General features: G+C 40.3%; 1 protein-coding gene across 3 annotated transcripts in view; it reads left to right on the top strand.

The window, feature by feature from the left end:
• Prdm5 (PR/SET domain 5) overlaps positions 1 to 20,091 on the top strand; it is a 159,520-nt gene that overhangs the window by 57,243 nt on the left and 82,186 nt on the right. For all 3 annotated transcript variants that reach the window (XM_021165000.1, XM_021164998.1, XM_021164996.2), the window contains exon 3: positions 705 to 827. In XM_021165000.1, coding sequence (XP_021020659.1) covers positions 705 to 827 — 123 coding nt within the window. The remainder of the gene's footprint in view (positions 1 to 704; positions 828 to 20,091) is intronic.

Raw genomic sequence — 20,091 nt, forward strand, 5'->3', positions numbered from 1 at the left:
CTTCCTTCCTTCCTTCCTTCCTTCCTTCCTTCCTTCCTTCCTTCCTCCCTCCCTTTCCTTTCTTCTTTCCTTCCTCCCTGTTACTTCTTTCCATGTTAAAATATGTTTGACAATGACTTATGTCTAGAGACTACATAAAATAAAATAATTAAAAAATATTGTCCCCAGAAATTCATGGATAATTTGTAAGCAGACAAAATGAAGTGTATTTCATTTATCCCCTGGAAAAAACATGTTTCATGAGCTGTCACCTCCCTCTAGTTAGATTGGCCAGTTCTCCCTTCTGAAGATAATTCACAAAGCATATGGAAGAGAATTGGAAGAGACTGCCCTGACTCCACTCCTCTCACTTGGGAGACAGTGCTGCTTTCTTTGGTGGAGAAATGAGATGGGTTGCATTGTGATTTTCTCCCAAGCAATTGTGATTGTTACCATGTATTCAAACACACGTGCAAAAAGGACACAGAAAACATGAAGTGTCTGTTATTTGAGGACAGTTGTGAGTCATGTAGTTATTTGCCAAATTAAATAGTAGGCTTCTGTAGACATAAGTTTAAGCCATGAGTGTTGTTAATTTAACATTTATTCAATGCTTATCAATAAAAAGGTGCATATTTCAGAAAATATGTAATGTTCTACTCGGTAAGTTTAGTATGATTAATATGGATTTCCGTGGAAACTGGAGTCTTTTTGTTTTGTTTTAGGTACGTGGGAGCAAGGGAGAAGTTCTGTATATTTTGGATGCTACCAACCCAAGACACTCCAACTGGCTTCGCTTTGTTCACGAGGCACCATCTCAGGAGCGGAAGAACTTGGCTGCCATTCAAGTGAGCCTGTTGGCTTCATATTTGTACAGTGCACTGTGAGAATAATGGATTAATTTATAACTCTACTCCATGTCTTCAATTTATTTCCCTGTGATCAGCTTCACATAACAGTATCTAACTCATAAAAGCAAAGAAATCATCTAGTTGGCATATGCAGGAAAAGGCAACTGAACTGTCAGCTAAAACCAGATTTCTGGCTTTATTGGAATTCTTGGGGGAATGAATTACACGGTCTGATACTGTGCTTGGCAGAGCTTGCCTTCAAGTACTTTGATTTCCTTCAGTGAATGTTTTTTGATAGCAGTTTGGTTTGCTAGTTGCTTTGGATCGTCTTACTCTTCTGTGGGTTATTCTTTGAGAAAGGCCTCATGGAGACAACTTGCTCATGTGTGTTTCCCTACAGTCAGACTGAGCCTCGTGGGGATCATGTGCTTTTGAGATTTCTTTAGATAAACAGATCCAGTGGGATATCTTTAAGTATCTGTCTATGCAGACCTAGTATCAACATTTGGCTCATGAAATAGTGGACACTGGCAAATTCAAAATCTTCAGCGCTGATAGCTCAATTTGAATCCAAGAACCAAAAGCTCTTGTAGAGCCAGGGAGTCTGCTTTGAGCAAACTCAAGAGACTATGATTCTCTTATGCTGAACAGTCTTGGGGGGCAGCTTTGTGTTCTGTTAGACCTTCAACTGATTGAATGAGTAGTCAGTACTCCTTACTCAAGCCCACTGATTTAGATGTTACTTTTATCCAAAACCATTTTCACAGAAGCACACAACACACAGTTTAACAAGCTTCCCATCACTGCTTGCTCGGGTAAGCTGCCCTATAAAATTGATTGCCACAAGTAGAAACCATGTCTCAGGGAAATAATTCACTGTACCCTCGTATACTGCCACATACCTCATTTGGTTCCTGTATAGACTGTGAGTTGAACTTAGAAATCGCTCAATGGAAGTAAAGGCAAAAGGAAAAGAGGTGGGTCTAGAGTGGTCCTATACATAAAAGCTCAATCAGATGCCAAGAAAACAAGGGGGCCACTATAGGGTGATGGGAAACTGACTCAGTAGTGTAAAGCTTCCCATCCCGACTCTAAAGTGCAGAAGAAGTCAAGGAGCCATGGCTGACATAAACATGAAGGGAAACACAGAACAATTGCCTACACTGTTCTAGATTGCTCATCTCTATGTGATAATTGCTTATAGGAACTTATAATGTAGACATTTTCTGACTAGTATACTGATTTCACTTAAGTCTCAAGGAACTATAGTGAGGAAACGTCACAGCATTAAGTTTAATCCAACAATAATACAGTTGTCTGCTATGTAATTTTCTATCCTCAGCTAAGTAATTTCTCTGTTAATACAAGTGTTATAGCCAGACGGTGGTGGCTCACGCCTTTAATCCCAGTACTTGGGAGGCAGAGGCAGGCGGATTTCTGAGTTTGAGGCTAGCCTGGTCTACAAAGTGAGTTCCAGGACAGCCAGCAGAGCTATACAGAGAAAGCCTGTCTCGAAAAACCAAAAAACAAAGAAACAAAGAAACAAACAAACAAACAAAAAAACCCCAAAAAACCAAACCAAACCAAACTAAACCAAAAAACCAAAATAAGTGTTATAAAAAATAATGTATTTCTTTATGTGGAAACACAAACCTGACTCTTACAATAGCTAAGATATAATAGAATATGGATCAAAACACAAAGATCTAAACACAATTGAAACAGATTCATGTTTATTCATGTGTAATCATGAATTTCTCTTCCAAGTATATTTCTATTTTTTTCATGTTCCTGATCAAAGTAGTCTCATGGTATCTGTAATAATAAATTCAATCGCCATGTTCAGTTACATCCTTTGTCAATGTTATTGTTGTTAGAACTATTTATGGAATTTATTTTAAGCCATTTATTTCTCCTTACTGTGCTTTAGACATATATGGGAAAGACACGCGTGCACATCCCCCCCTGTTTTGAACTATGGGTTTAAAAATTTCCCAAATATTCTTTACCTGAGAACGTCCTTCTTACCGCTTGATATTTATGAAACTCGGTTGTTTTTCTTATTTGCTTCAACCTTCATGTTGTGTGTTCGGAACTCTGCACTGGACTATCTCAATAACTCTTGTTGAAGATGTCCTATCTGTATCTTGTTTTAATCTCCCTTTAGTTAATGGAACCCATGGTGATTGTGTTGATCTGGATCTCCTCCCATCTCTGTGCCTCTACTGAGCCTAGTGGTTTTACCACATTTGGGACATTGCACATCTTGCTTTTAGTAATCAGCCTTCTCACAGTTATCACTCTCACTTGGAACACTCAGTGACCACATTTCTTCCCTTATGTAAACTCTATTCCTTTCCTTGAGAGAGAATAGGAGTCTCTAGAAGAAAACAGTGGCAGTTGTGGTCCCTCGGGACATAACTAATGACTTCAGAAGGGAATCAATGTAAGGGCAAGATTAGAAGATGACAAAAGCGTCTTTGAAATTTCACTCTTGATTTAATTAGGATCTAAATCTGTTCAAGAGTCACTGTAGGGCCCTTTCTTAATGGGAATGAATGCATGTTACCTTGCTTTGGTCACGGTATACATAGGAACCGTATTAGCTCCCTTGAGGTAACATCTTTCTCACTTGAACAGTAGCTGAAGTAACAGATTGCTGAGGCTTCAAAATCACACTGGAGCAAGGGGTAAAGAGCATAATGGTTGGGTCTCCTGACTGAAAACAAAGCCAACCCTTTAATTGGTTAGGATGCTCTCTTGAGAGCCGCATTCCAGAGACACTGAGTGGGAAAAACAAGAGCATAATGTTTCCCGCATTACATTATGAATCACTTGCATTCCAAATTGCATCTGAAATTTGGGGTATTCAGGAAATTTTTTATTTGAGCTGTATGCCCCAGGGGTAGAGTAAATGAGAAACATTTGTGGCTATGTGGCTTGCTTGGTGGAAAACGTCAATACTTGGGTCCAATTTTTTTGGAAAAGGGATTAAGAATTTCAGATCTGTTTTGACAGATGACTGGAACTCCTTCATGGGGACTCAATTATATTTGTAGTTCTGAGATTTATTTGATATTTGTGAATTTGATTTGGAAATGATGATTAGAAATATGAATTGCTGAAGAAGGATCTAGCAAGCTAATAGCCCTTCCCATATGTACCCTTCTCAGAACGTCAGTTAAGTGTGTACTTAGACTTTGGAGGCATCTTCAACTTAGACTAGCAAGTTCTAAATATGAAGGATAGTCTGTTAGTGGTGCAGAGGCTCCCTTAAGCATCTGAATCATGGTGACACTTTTCAAAGTTAACCGTGTGTCACTAAATGACAACATGTGTACAGTATGTGAAAAAAAAAAGACAAATCACTGGTTTCTAGACTCCGTGTTCTTTCCCTTTTTCTTTTCCTTTTTAAAATAGACAACTATTAAGCTAAAACTACTCAGTTAAAGTAGTGAGTTATCATCCTGTTTGGAAAAGAAACTAAATTTTTTGGACTATCCAAGGTAGCATTACATCTCATGTACTTCAGGGCCCGTTTCTAAACTTGTCTTCCCCAGGTCTGTTGGCTACATGCTATTATGTAAGAGTGACCTGGTATTTATGGAGCCTTGGCACATGAAGGAAGCCTCTGGATTCTCATCCATATCATGAGGATGGCAGGGGCTGGGCTATGAAGCTGTTCTAAATGGAGAGGAGTTAGACACTGAGCTCAAATAGCAGCACAAGTTCAATCTACTTCTGACCTCAGTTCAGAGTCCTGCAGCCACCTGCTCCACTGTAGCATGGACTATCAGCTCTTCCTTCTGAACTGTGTACAGTTGCAGAGTCAGCCTACTAGATTGCTTTAGGAGTATTGAAGGGTTGTTGGGCCTTAGTATCAGTTTTATTAGTAATTAACCATAAGCAAATCACTTGTCTTAAAAATAGCAGTTAACACACAAATCTCTCCCCCCAAATCAAGATTCTTCCTGGGAAAGTGTCTCTAATAACCTAAACAACTCAAAGATTGGGAAAGAAAAATTGGAAAATTTGTCCTTTATGCATCATTTACAGACCTTAAATTTTTCATCCTCACAGAACAAAAGGTATTAATAGGCATTAGTGATGAAGAAAAGTCTCCCCTAAGACACTCTGAAATAGCTTTCTGTACAAAGAGCATGGCCTGTCACATCATTGATAGCAAATGGAACAAAATTTGTCCTTAGGCAACATGAAGCTCCCTTTAAAAGAGAGAGTATGGCTAAGACAGATATCTTATGTCAATAAAAAGAATGGTAAGCACACGGTTTTATAGACTCTGCAAATAGCCATTCAAAGTGATGAATAAAACATTACTGGGGGAGCTCTTTTTTTTTTTTTTTTTGAAGGAGCAAATTTTGATGAGATCTTTTGTGTCTCTGACTCCAGAAACCATTGCAGTAGTTAACTCTACCTCCACTGAAGGCAGTTCTACTTTCTAGTATGTGTGTCTCTCATATCAGTTAAGAACATGTTACTAATGCGTGCCACCAGTTCATAGATTCTAGGAGTGATTTTTCAAGAATATGGATTTTTAATTGTTTTTGAATGGCCTTGGTTTATAGTGCTCATCTGTATGCATCTGTAACTCTGTTGGTTACCTGTTTGTCACAAGCTTGCCCTAAGTTTAACAGCATGAAGCAGTAAGCATGTATCTTTTCACATACTTTTGAGGGTAAAATTCACAAGCAGCTTAGTTTAAGGTGGTAGGTTTGGGACCTCTGGACTATGATGGGTTTGCAATCAAGCAGGCGGCCAGAGAAGTCTTTCTTAATTGAAGTCACTGAAGACTTCTGTAGGTCTGCACAGTGTGCCTCCAGCCTCACTCACAAGACTGTCAGTAGGATGATCATTTACTTTATGGAAGGATGGGGATGAGATTAATTATTGGCAAAAGCAAATACATGACTGGATCAGAAAGAAATACAGAATACAGAACCATTTGAATAATGCTAAGAAAAATGGTTGAAAGTACTGGAAAGAACAGCAGCTTTCTTGTTTGAAGGGGTTGTTCTAGGTTCCTGCTCTCAGGTGGCTGAGAAGCTGCCTCATTCAACCATCTACTAGTTACTGAGCTCATGCGCTATGCTGGGCCCTGTCCTGATCACTGGGGATACTGTGATGCTCTAACTCCTGCATTCTTTGTAGAAAAAAATCTTTAAAGTTTTGCTCCTTTTCATGTAAGTCAGTTGTCATTCATATCTGTTTGGATTCTTGTGCAGATTAAATACATACAGTAGCATCTTGAAGATAGTAGAAACTTGGTAAGATGGCAGATGCTAGGCAGGTATGGTACGCTAGAATCCCCATGGAATGAACTGGGTATGTTGGATAACAGTTATTAGAAGAAGTAGGAGACTGCTGAGAATCTCGAGCTGGTAGCAAAGAAAACTAGAAACAGAACGGGGAAAAGCGACTCAGGGTCCATCCTACAGGGATTGGTGCATCTGGGGAGTCCCCTGTTCAGTGAGACGGGGTGACCAAAACTATGCTTGAGATGAACAGAGTCAGAAATCTGACAGTGTAAGAAACAGATATTCTCAAAAGGGAAGAAGGCAGAAGAAAGTTGCTGGACAATGATAGGGAAGAGCAGAAAAGCATGTTCTTCTTGGTACTCAACCAGAGCTGAGACAGCATTAAAAATGAGCCTGCTAAGAATGTGACTTGGTGGTGCTAGAACCTCTATAATTGACAATCTCAGCTGATCAGAGCAAGTGCCAAGAAACTATAACTATATACCAAAACACCGTCAGCAGATACTGAGTGCTGTTAGACTGTATGGAAGATACTGAATCAGACCTGTGTTAGGTCCAGTGAGGTATAAATTGCAAGGAAGGCGATGTGGGTCCCAAACTTCACAGCCTCCTTGGGCAAGGGCAGTCTAGGGCCAGTCAAGGCCACCACTTATGACTGACTGGGTTTGTGAAGAACTTCCCAGAGGTTTAACAGGCATCTATGACATAACCTATGAATGACTGCCAGCTGATGCATCATTTGTGACCCAAGTTTCCTAGAGAACAGAACAACAGTCATTCACATTCAGAAAACAGACTGAGTACAGAAATGGCAGCATGTATGTGTGAAGACCACTCATAGATTGGATCAACATCTGTGACCCAACCTCTGAATTTCAAAGGATAGCTTAAGGGTCTGACAGCCATGTAGGAGCCTAGGAAAGAATGACAAGGGAGTTGAAATTGGAACTAGCAAGAAGGTAGTATGTATCCTATTCTCTGTAGAGTATTAGAGATTGAGCCTGTTGTGTACCTAACGCAAAAGACACCGTCAATAAGACAAAAAGGCCACCAACAGATTGGGAAAGGATCTTTACCTATCCTAAATCAGATAGGGGACTAATATCCAATATATATAAAGAACTCAAGAAGGTGGACTCCAGAAAATCAAGTAACCCCATTAAAAATGGGGTTCAGAGCTAAAGAAAGAATTCTCACCTGAGGAATACCAAATGGCTGAGAAGTACCTGAAAAATGTTCAGCATCCTTAATCATCAGGGAAATGCAAATCAAAACAACCCTGAGATTCCATCTCACACCATTCAGAATGGCTAAGATCAAAAATTCAGGTGACAGCAGATGCTGTCAAGGATGTGGAGAAAGAGGAACACTCCTCCATTGTTGGTGGGACTGTAAGCTTGTACAAACACTCTGGAAATCAGTCTGGTGGTTCCTCAGAAAATTGGACATAGTACTACTGGAGGATCCCACAATACCTCTCCTGGGCATATATCCAGAAGTTGTTCCAACTGGTAAGAAGGACACATGCTATGTTCATAGCAGCCTTATTTATAATAGCCAGAAGCTGGAAAGAACCCAGATGCCCCTCAACAGAGGAATGGATACAGAAAATGTGGTACATTTACACAATGGAGTACTACTCAGCTATTAAAAAGAATGAATTTACGAAATTCCTAGGCAAATGGATGGACCTGAAGGGCATCATCTTGAGTGAGGTAACCCAATCACAAAAGAACTCACATGATATGTACTCACTGATAAGTGGATATTAGCCCAGAAACTTAGAATACCCAAGATATAAGATACAATTTGCAAAACACATGAAACTCAAGAAGAACGAAGACCAAAGTGTGTACACTTTACCCCTTCTTAGAATTGGGAACAAAACACCCATGGAAGGAGTTACAGAGACAAAGTTTGGAGCTGAGACGAAAGGATGGACCATCTAGAGACTGCCATATCTGAGGATCCATCCCATAATCAGCCTCCAAATGCTGACACCATTGCATACCCTAGCCGGATTTTGTTGAAAGGACCCTGATATAACTGTCTCTTGTGAGACTATGCCGGGGCTTAGCAAACACAGAAGTGGATGCTCACATTCAGCTATTGGATGGATCACAGGGCTCCCAATGGAGGAGCTAGAGAAAGTACCCAAGGAGTTAAAGGGATCTGCAACTCTATAGGTGGAACAACAATATGAACCAACCAGTGTCCCAAGGAACTTGAGTCTCTAGCTGCATATGTATCAGAAGATGGCCTAGTCGGCTATCAGTGGAAAGAGAGGCCCATTGGTCTTGCAAACTTTATATGCCTCAGTACAGGGGAACACCAGGGCCAAGAAGTGGGAGTGGGTGTGTAGGCGGGTTATGGGGGACTTTTGGGATAGCATTGGAAATGTAAATGATGAAAATACCTAATAAAATATGCAAAAAAGAAAAGAAAACAAAAGAAATGACATCATAACCCTAGTGCAACCTGATTGGTTTTGAATACTGCGATCATTTCCAGTAAAAGCAAAAGTGTGATTAAAAATATCTACCAAAGCTGCACAACTCCGTGTGGTAAATCAAAGGAAGCATGAAAAATCAAGGCAACATGACTCCCCCAAATCACCAATTTCATAGTAATGATGTTCAGTGCCAAAGAGTTACATATAGTCCTACTCCCCCCCCTCCAAAATCAGAGGGACAGTTATATGCAAAGAAATCAAAAGACAAACTCCCAAGGGCTTCTAAGGATGTATTTTAATCTGTGAAAGACAATAGTCAATATAAAGACAACTCTATAGTGCTATACCCAGCAATCCTATCTATCACACTTGAAGAAAAGTGAAAAGCAAGCTAAAGAAATTCTTGACACCTCAGCCAATTCTCCAGGAACTGCTTGGAGAAGTCCATGTGACTGAAGGGAAAGGACCATGGCCATGAGGAGGGAGGGAAGAAATGATGCTGTGACAACACTGAGTAGACTGGAATAGGAGAGCAGCAAGCACTGAAGGAATCAGCAAAGGCAAGACTTAAAACACATCTTGCAATCAAAACTCCGGATTTAAGATCTGCAATTCTTCAATAAAAGACAGAATCTAAGAGATTCGAATGAAAAGCAGGCTCTATCTCTTCATCATTGCACACACAACTTTAAGGATGAAAGAGAAACCAGAAGGACTGATGTTCCACTACACCAGCTCAGTCAGAAGAGAGAAGGCAGTCACTTCATTCTGAAAATACAACTTCCAAGAGGTATCACTGTCAATTCCAGTACTGTACAGATTATCAGCTATTGCAATCTGAAATAACTCTGAGAGCTGTGAGGAAGGTAGTGAAGTTTAGGTTTGCTGTGAAGGAATATGGGATTGCAAATCATATTTTCCAATGTAATAACGAATATTTGTATTCAAGAACCTGTGAACATTGCATTAGGTATAGAAAAATACCATTTTTACTACTGTGTAACATTTAAGAGCTGTGATAAGAATGAAAGAGGACGTTTACAAATTCGTCGCGGTTACAGAGTGTAGGACAAGAGTCATTTATTGTTGATGCATTGAAGCTAAAATGGCCACTAAGTCCACTTAGCAGAGAGAAAATTAAAACTAACAATCCTATGCATGTTCATGTAAGTGTGTACTTCTCCTGACACTAGAATCCAGGCTCTACTATTAGCTTGCTTGCTACTTGCTGCTGGGTGCTGGATTTTGTGTGAACATAAAGAAGGAAATGGCTTTGTTGTATTTTTCAAAATTGGAGGTACAGCTCTTGTTATTGATTGTGACTAAGATAGTAAGCAGATGTAAATGAAGTAAATGGAATAGATTTACTAACTGAACACTAGAGTAGGTGTACTTACTTTTTTGTTAGTGGGTGTTAGGTTTTCTAGGGAAGTTTCTAATCAACGATAACTACTACTCCAGGACATGTCTCACTTCTTAGAAAGTGATCCTAATAGGAAGGCCCACATATCGTCAGTGAATTACAAAATATTTTTAAAAAGCTTTGTGATTTATGTTACTTAATGTATATTCTGGGGACTCTGTATTCTACTGATTCACAAGGCAGAGGGACGAGAGTGGTCTTAGAACCCTAATTGGCTTGCCTTGATTATCTTTGTTATCTGTTGAAATCGGACATGATGTACAAAGACAGCTTGAGATCAGAGATGTGTGTGAAGAGGCTTCTATTTAGTTGTGGGCTTGGTTGAAGGTTTGTAACATCAAGAAGGTGTGGACTCCAGAGGCAGGGCATTGTAAGATTCGAGCATGGAGTCCTCTTTTTACTGGGAGCTTTGTTCACAAACATCTAGAAAGGAGTTATGTCTATCATTTGATTGATTTATGCCACAACCCTGTGCGCTGTCTCATGTTTAATTAATTGGGCATTTGTCTGACTGGCATGCCTATAATTTCTTCACCTAGCTTATTTAGCATCCTGGCATGCACAAAGATGATAGCATTGTCTTCTGACTTCTTTCCCTGTGGTCCTTGAAATGAGTCTTCATGCATCTCTCGGTTGTATCATTTTTTCATTTGGAGGCAAGAACAGAAAGTGGGGGTGGTCATTTTTCCTGAGGGTTAATCCAGTTCTTCCCCTTTCTGTGCTTTGAGAGGGTTCCCCAACTCCATTGCATTCCATTTCTATATTTTGGAATATAATACAATTTTATAGATCTTACTTTTCAAACCAACATAGATAGATAAGCTCTGGATAAAACACATATTATCCAGGAAGACTAATGCCATGCATATAATATTGGCCCAGAATCATCCTTTCAAACACTTTGCTCCATGTTAAAGAATAAAATTTGTGCTTTTTAAAATTGGTTTAGTTTAACATCATTAAATGTGTGCTCATGATAATGTTTTATTTCTAGAAAGTGATTTGGTAACCAAAGCAGACAAGCACAAAGACGTGATTGCCCATAAATTTATGGTACTTCAAGTTATTGTCAAAATGTATCTCATTATCAGATTTTGCATCAGGGCATACAAAGATCTAATATATTTCTTTACTGTTAATTGTTTAAAACAAATGAACCAAAGTCCTGTAGTAGATTTGTAAACAAACCTAAAGCTACACTAAATGATGGTCACATGGCAGAACACTTAGAGCACTGTTGCCCTGCTCATCTGCAGATTTCTCTATGTGCAATACTGGACGGTGTCCATTTTTCTGCCTGAATGACTTACAGGAAATAGGAATAGCTGGGAGGCTGTTTGAGATCGATGGTACCTATTTGGGAATTTGTTCATTAAGGTGACGTTGCTATGGAAAAAAATTAAGCTGTGTGCTTTAATGTTTGAACGCACACTTCAGTTTAAACACAGCTCTAAAAACACACATCTCTATTTTGTAGATGTTAAGAAAGGACACAAATAACACTCATGAGGCTATATCTTGACCTCATGATATCCCACACCACATTACATTGCAAACACTAACTGTTCTCTTTTCCTTTCTCAGCTTAGAGAATGCTATCCTCTGCTTCTTGAAAGAGCTCTGCCTCTAGGTGTAAGCGAAGCTTGTTGATGCCCTGTCTCGTGGCATGTTTGCCAACCCTTCCTCTGCAATGCCCACATTCTTCTCTCCAGGGTTCTGTTCTCCCCATGCTCCCCTGACCTCTTCCTCCATCTGTAGTTGGTGGTATTCCTAGGTCAGAGTAGACAGTGACATGAAGCCAGTGGATACCACCTTTGGCTGGATTTCTCAGCAACCTCCATCACCATTCCACCTCTGTCTTGAGACGCTCTCTTCTTCATAACATCACTAAAGGTAGGCCACACCCAACTATTGCATTATTATTTAGAATTTGTTAAAAACAGAAAATTGAGCCACAACCCATTTTTGTATTTCCTATTTTCCTGAATGGCATTATTGATTTTTGTTGTCTTATTAGTTTAAAACAAAGATGCATATGGTAAGTGGTATGTAAAATATACCCTCAAGCCTAAGTGTTTCAACCCTTGGTCCCAGCAGGAGTCAGACCCTAGCTGCAGCTTAGGTGAAGGAAGTAGGCAAGTGGGGACCTTCCTTAAAGGCATCCCTACTTCCTGATTTCTCTGTCTTTGATGCCAGAGGCAGTATGAATAGCAGCTCACTCGCCTGCCACTGTACTTCCCTCCCACATTTGGCTGTGCCACCTCTAACTAGAAGCCAGAACAAACTCTTCATACGTTATTTTGTATCAGAAATTTGGCCACAGCAGTGAGAAATGTAACTAATTCAAGAACAGAAGAGACAGAGGAAGGAGAAACCTGTATTTTGGTAACTCTAATACAGTGTCGAATTGTCAATATATTGATACTGATAATATACATAATTTTAGGTGTAATCCCTTCCCTCATGGAGTTTATCACAAACTAAGGATTCTGGTAAATACATTTAGATGTAGTAAGAGAGAGGTTTGAGCAGTGTGGGACCTGATGCCTAGGCCTCTAGCATGATTATGTAGTTGAAATGCTTCTTTCCTGATGTGATATGGGCTAATATTTGATCAGTTATGCAAAGCTAGCCCAGTTGGGAAGCTATGCAATTTACATTTGAGATACTTTGTTTTAGCTTAAAAGGAATTCTACATTTCTTTAATAAAAATTTGATTCATGACCAAAGCCTTTTTTATTCTGAGTGTATTTTTTCGCTTTACTACTGGTCAGAACATAATGTGACAACCAGAGAAGCCCCTTCTGCCTGGATGAACATCCCAATGACACTTAGCCAGAGCTCTAGTCACATCCAGGAGCCAGCTGTGGGGTCAGCTAAAAGTTTCTGATGCTGGAATGTGTGCACAGGGCAGTGCCATCTGCCCTGGCTGGTATACATATGGCATGGCTCCCCAAGCTTCTTCTCCCTGTGCACTATTTTACTCTAAAGCTCCTTGGTTATAGACAGATTATATGTAAGCAAGAGATGTACTGTAATTTTATTTATGTATTTTAATATCCCTCTAAGCAGAACCATGGTTTGTTTCCTTGTTTTTGCCTTTTGATAATTGCCGCAGACCCTCTGGGTCCCTGTGTCTGCGTGGAACGGGGTCTCTCAACTCGGGTGGGCAAAGCGTGGATGAGCGACAAACAGACACACACAGGAGAGTTTGTGTGTAGAATCTGAATGTAATTTTGTAACTCGAGCATCAGAGTTTTTATGCAGAGGACAATAAGGAAGTTGGGTGACATATTCGCAAGGTACAATTGAGGTAACCGGAATCTTACATAAAACAGAGGAATGCAAACACAAAAGGTCTAACGGGAACCACCTGGGATAAAATTCATTGATAACACCTGGGATCAACAAGGGCTCCACCTAAGATTAGAAGATCCACTAATCTTAGAAGCCAGGGTCAAGGGCTTTGCGTCCTTGCCATAGTTCCTATTTTAGTCTCTTGTTTAGTCCACCTTCCCCTTAGGCCATTGTAAATACGTGTGTATGGGTGTAACTCTGCTATAGTATCTATTCTGGTTTCTTCTTTGGTCTGAAACTTCCTTCTTCCTTAGTGATGGTAAATTCCTGTGTAAGGGAGTGACTTAGCTTTTACAATCTTGCTAAATTCTAAGCCCATGATCTTGCTCAAGGACATTTCTAGGATCGTTGGAACACTGGTGGAAGGCTTAGGCCATGTCAGAATTCTATTTTAAAAAGCACTTATAATAGGAAAATACTGGAAGAGAGCACATGGATCCATACACTAGACTAACTCGGGAATGAAAAATTACTGTATGGGTAGGGAACGCTAGACTCCAGGAGGAGAGCTTCTTTGAAACTCTTTTGCCTCATGAGTGACTTTTAAGCCTCTTGGTTTGTCCAGTTGACTCGACCGGGACATAGCAGATAATCTCATCTAGTGTGTCTCAAAGAAGGGGGTCAGCATTCGCTTAGGGAGCTGCAACTGACAAATGTTTGTTTACAAGCTTGATTTATTATTATTATTTTCCTTTTTTTTTTACACTCCAGATTTTATTCGCCTCCTGATCCATCCTCTGACTTTTCCACATTCCATACCACCTCCCTGCCCCCTATCTCCATGAGGATGTCCTTAGCCCCTACCTCACCCCACCAGACTTCTAAACTCTCTGTGGCCTCCAGTCTCTTGAGGGTTAGGTGCATCTTCTCTGACTGAATCCAGACTTGCCAGTCATCTGCTGTATATGTGTTGGGGGCCTTATATCAGTTGGTGTATGCTGCCTGGTTGGTGATCCAGTGTCTGAGAGATCTCAGGGGTCCAGGTTAGTTGAAACTGCTGGTCTTTTTACAGGGTCACCCCCTCCTCCAATTTTTCCAGCTTTTCCCTAATTCAACGACATAGTTCAGTGGCATCTGTTTATTGTTTGGGTGCAAATATCTGCATCTGACACTTTCAACTGCTTGTTGGGTCTTTCAGAGGGCAGTCATGACAGGTCCATTTTTTTTTTTGTGAGTGTTCCATAGCCTCAGTAATAGTGTCAGACCTTAGGGCATCCCCTTGAGCTAGATCCCACTTTGGGCCTGTCACTGGACCTTCTTTTCCTCACGTTCTTCTCCATTTCCATCCCTGCAGTTCTTTCAGACAGGAACAATTATGGGTCAAAGTTTTTACTGTGGGATAACAACCCCATCCCTCACTTAATGCCCTGTCATTTCTGCTGGAGGTGGGCTCTACATATTCCCTCTTCCCACTATAAGGAATTTTATGTATGGTTCCTTCCTTTGAGTCCTGAGAGTCTCTGAACTCCCAGGTCTCTGGTACAGCCCGGAGGGCTCCCCCCAACCCCCCAACATCCTACCTGCAGAGGTTGCCTGATTTCATTCTTTCTGCTGGCCATCAGGGCTTCAGTCCTTTTCCCCCACCCAATATAAGATCATGTTGCCCTCTCCCCCTCTCATCCCCTTTCCCTCTCAGGTCCCTCCCTCCCTCCCTCCCTCCCTCCCTCCCTCCCCTCTTGTGGTTGCTTTCTTCTCCCTCCCAAGTGGGACTGAGGAGTCCTCACTTGGGCCCATCAGCTTGTTGACCTTTTTGATTTCTGTGGTGTGTATCTTGGGATAGTCTGTACTTTTTTTCTTTTTCTTTTTTGGCTAATATCCACTTATTAGTGAATACATACCATGCATATCCTTTTGGGTCCGAGTTACCTCACTCAGGATGATATTTTCTAGTTCCATCCATTTGCCTGCAAAACTTATGATGTCCTCGTTCTTAATAGCTGAGCAGTATTACATGTTTAAATGAACCACATTTTCTGTATCCTTTCTACTGTCTTGGGACATCTGAGTTGTTTCCAGCTTCCGGCTATCACAAATAAGGCCGTATGAATATAGTGAACACAGGCCCCTGTGGCATGATGGGGCATCTTTTGGGTATATTTTCAAGAGTGGTATAACTGGGTCTTCAGGTAGATCTATTTCCAATTTTCTGAGGAACCTCCAGATTGATTTCCAGAGTGGTTATACAAGTTTGCAATCCCACCTGCAATGGAGGAATATTCCTCTTTCTCCACATCCTCTTCAACATGTGTTGTCACCTGAGGTTTTGATCTTAGCCATTCTGATTTGTGTAAGGTAGAATTTCAGGGTCATTTTGATTTGCATTCCTCTGATCATTAAGGACTTTGAACATTTCTTTAGATGCTTCTCGGCCAGTCGAGATTCCTCTCTTGTGAATTTTCGATTTAGTTCTGTATCCCATTTTTTGATTGGGATGTTTGGTTTTTTGGTGGCTAGCTTCTTTAGTTCTTTATGTATTTTGGATATTAGCCCTCTATCAGATGTGGAGTTAGTGAAGATATTTTTCCCTATGTGTAGGTTGCTGATTTGTTTTATTGACTATGTCCTTTGCTTTCCAGTTTCATGGGGTCCCATTTATCAATTGTTGATCCTAGAGCATGAGCCATTGGAGTTCTGTTTAGGAAATTTCCCCTTGTGCCAATGAGTTCAAAGCACTTTCCCACTTTCTCTTCTATTAGATTCAGTGTGTCTGATTTTCTGTTGAGGTCCTTGATCCATTTGGACTTGAGCTTTGTACAAGGTGACAAATATGGGTCTATTTTCATTCTTCTACANACAAACAGCCAGTTAGATCAGCACCATTTATTGAAGATGCTTTCTTTTTTCCATTGTATATTTTTGACATCTTTGTCAAAGATCAAGTGACCGTAAGTGTGTGGTATTATTTCTGGGTCTTCAATTCTATCCCATTGATCAACGTGTCTGTCTCTGTACCAATACCGTTCAGTTTTTATCACTATTGTTCTGTAGTAAACCTTGAGGTCAGGGATGGTGATTCCTCCAGATGTTCTTTTATGGTTAAGAATTGTTTTCGCTCTTCTGGGTTTTTCTTGCCGTTCCAGATGAATTTGACAGTTGCTCTTTCCGTGTCTTTGAAGAATTGTTCTGGGATTTTGATGGGAATTGCCTTGAATCTATAGTTTGCCTTTGGTAGGATGGGCATTTTTAATGTGTTAATTATGCCAGTCCATTAGAATAGGAGAGCTCTCCCATTTTCTGAGCTCTTCTTCGATTTCTTTCTTGAGAGACTTGAAGTTATTGTCATACAGGTCCTTTTCCTTGTTTGGTTATAGCTACCCCAAGATATTTTATATTTTTTGTGGCTATTGTGAAGGGTGTTGTTTTCCTAATTTCTCTTTCAGCTTGTTTATTCTTTTTATAAAGGAAGGCTCCTAATTTATTAGAGTTAATTTTAAATCTGGCCCCTTTGCTGAAGTTGTTTATCTTCTGAAGAACTTCTCTGGTAGAGTTTTGGGGGTGGCTTATGTATACTATCATGTCATCTATAAATAATGATACCTTTATTTCTTCTTTGCCACTTTGTATCTTCTTGACCTCTTTTTGTTGTCTTATTGTCTAGCTAGTACTTTGAGTACTCTATTGAATAGAGATAGGGTTAGTGGGAGTCTTGTCTTATCCCTGACTTTAGTAGGAATGCTTCAAGTATCTCGCCATTAACCACATGCCAAATGTAAGAGCAGGTTGATCTAAACAGGCCCATATCCTGTAAGGAAATAGAAGAACTCATTAAGAACCTTCCAACTAAAAAAGCCCAGGGCCACGTGGATTTAATGCAGAATTCTACCAAACCTTCAAACAAGACTTGATATCAATATTCCTCAAATTATTCCACAAAATAGAAGCAAAAAGAACACTACTTAATTCATTCTATGAAGCCACAATTACTCTGATATCTAAACTACACAAGGACTCAACCAAAAAGAGAACATTAGATCAAGCTTGCTTATGAAAATCGATGCAAAATACTCAATAAAATTCTTGCAAACCGAATCCAAGAACACATCAAAACCATCATTCACCACGATCAAGTAGGCTTCATCCCAGGGATGCAAGGTTGGTTTAATATATGAAGATCCATTAATGTAATCCACTATATAAACAGACTCAAAAATATCACATAACCATCTCCCTAGATGCAGAGAAAGCATTTGACAAAATACAACACACCTCATGTTAAAAGTACTGGAGAGATCAGGAATTGAAGGCCTATACCTAAACATAAAAGAGGCAATTACTGTAAACTAACAGCCAGTATCACAGGCTTAATTTTTAAGATTGCATCTATTCTCTGGGATAGGGTGAACTGTTCCCTGCTGTGTGCTTGATCACAGACCATGATTCTAAAGGAGGTGGATTTCTTTGCACTTTAACAACACAAAGCTGGGCCGCTCTGCCTTTTTCATTATTTTAAATTCAACTTGTCCTTTTCTTACCTTATATCAGTTTGGTATTTTCAGAGGCTTTCTTTTTGATCTGAAAGTTTTGACAACTATCTGTTGACAACTATTAATCAATCTGTTATTGTGTCAGTAATTTTCACCATGAAGACCACTGCAACAGACAGCTCAAACTTTGCTTGTTTGTTTTTGCAACAAAGTCCCATAAGTAGCCCATGCTGGCCTCTAACAGATATTGTTCCTTCCCCTTCAGTGTCTCAGGTATAGCCCAGGCTGGCCTCTATCAGACATTGTTCTCTCCCCTTCAGTGTCTCAGGTATAGCCCAGGCTGGCCTCTAACAGACATTGTTCCCTCCCCTTCAGTGTCTCAGGTATAGCCCAGGCTGGCCTCTAACAGACATTGTTCCCTCCCCTTCAGTGTCTCAGGTATAGCCCAGGCTGGCCTCTGACAGGAGGTGCTTCTTCCCTTTCAGTGCTTCAGTCCCCCATCCCCTGAGTTCAGTGACTTGAGGTGAATCACCAGCTCTATGTGCTTTGTCTGTATATTTCCACATAAGGTGTTGCATTGTAGCTGACACTGGATTTGAATTTCTGACTTTTTCCTACTGCCCCATGGGGGCTGGGATTACAGTATCACCATCATGTCTGGCAAAAGCTCTATGAAGTCTTATTCTTGTTTAATATGTATGGCTGCCAGGTTGGATGCTTCACCCACATGGTATCCCATGGAAAGGTTTGCAGCTGTGTGTTTTATTGGCAGGAAGAGCAGTACTGAGGACTTTCAAAGCTTTTGCTTGGATGGGACTCCTGGTGTTACCATTGGAATGCATGCATCCCATGGTCGGTGCATGCCATCTGCTCAGACATGCTTAGAGAGCAGGGACACCCAGGAGTTTGGAGCCATGTGTCTGTGCTAGAGTACATGACAGAAGTGAGCAGGGTGAAATGCTTCAGCCAGAAACGTTATGTCTCACTGTAAACATATTTTGTTTATTTGATTAATATTATAGATGTCATTGGTTTTACTGCTGAAATGTTCCCTGGTGTCTCTCATCCTGCAGAAATTATGTTTGTGTGCTGCTTGAGACTTGTTCAAGGGTTTAGTAAAGAAGATTCAAGTGAGATGATAGCACCTATTAATTATCTTATTTGCTTTCTTTTAAACTTTCATCTTTTTATCTAAATAACTATTCAGTAGAAAAACGGTTCAAAAAATTTCCCAACTCTTATATAAATTACTAATTTGTCACCCCAAGGTTTACTTTGGAGCTGAGTTTCCTTGCGTTTGGATTAACTGCTGGTCCTTTCAGCTGGATGATGTGGATTTTCACAGCCTATTGCCTTTTCAATAGAATAATTGTGCCTCTGCCAAGTGTATAATCATGTGTTTTCCCTTATATCATCCACATGTGGACAGCAGCCTGCCAACACATAAACAAGAACCAGGTTACGTCACAAACAGATGCTGCTCAAATACCAAAGTACCGTGCCCTCCTCTCGAGTTATGTTTATTTGTGCACAGTGGGGCTTAATATTTTTTGTGTGTGTGAAAGAAGATAGAGTTACTTTTGCTGTTTTCAAATAGCAGAAGCGAATGTCCCATGCATGAGTTCATGAAATCTATGCCCACAAGGCCTGGTACTTTAACAGGGATGATAGACAAATTGTCTGGGAAAGTTGAGCTTTGTAAGTCATGTTGGTATTGAGAGGAGGTAGGGAATTTGAAAGGATGATTCTTTTTGAAACTATTGTTTATCTCTCTATCTCTCTCTCTATCCATCTGTTTTGATGTGTGCCTGTATTTGTGCATGTGCATGCACCTTGTTTCTATATGGAAACCTGAGGTGGCCAGGAGAGAGGGCTGGATTCTGTGCAGGCAGAGTTACATAAAGTTATGAACTGCCTGATAATGGGCACCGGAAACAGAATTTCGGCGTTTGAAAGAGCAGCAGCTGCCTATCCACTGAACCATATGCCTAAGCCTTGTAAGTCAGATTTACCTGCCTGAATCCCAGGAAAGAGTTCATGCAGTAAGTGATAGAGTAGGAAACAATGCAACAGGACGGCAGGCATCTTGAGTTGATTTGGTCCTAACCACTGTCATAGTATAGTAGTCACTGTTAAAAAGACTCTTATCAAATGATGGCTTAAATTACTATGTATAGCTTTTAAAAATGGGACTCTGTGATGATTCAAAAGGAAAAAAATCTACAGTTGCTTTTTGTTTGTAAACTTGTTAAGAACAGCTGGGTGGTGGTGGCAAACACCTTCAATCCCAGCACTTGGGAGGCAGAGGCAGGCGGATTTCTGAGTTCGA

This window comes from Mus caroli, chromosome 6 (assembly GCF_900094665.2).
Source record: "Mus caroli chromosome 6, CAROLI_EIJ_v1.1, whole genome shotgun sequence".
NCBI lineage: Eukaryota > Metazoa > Chordata > Mammalia > Rodentia > Muridae > Mus > Mus caroli.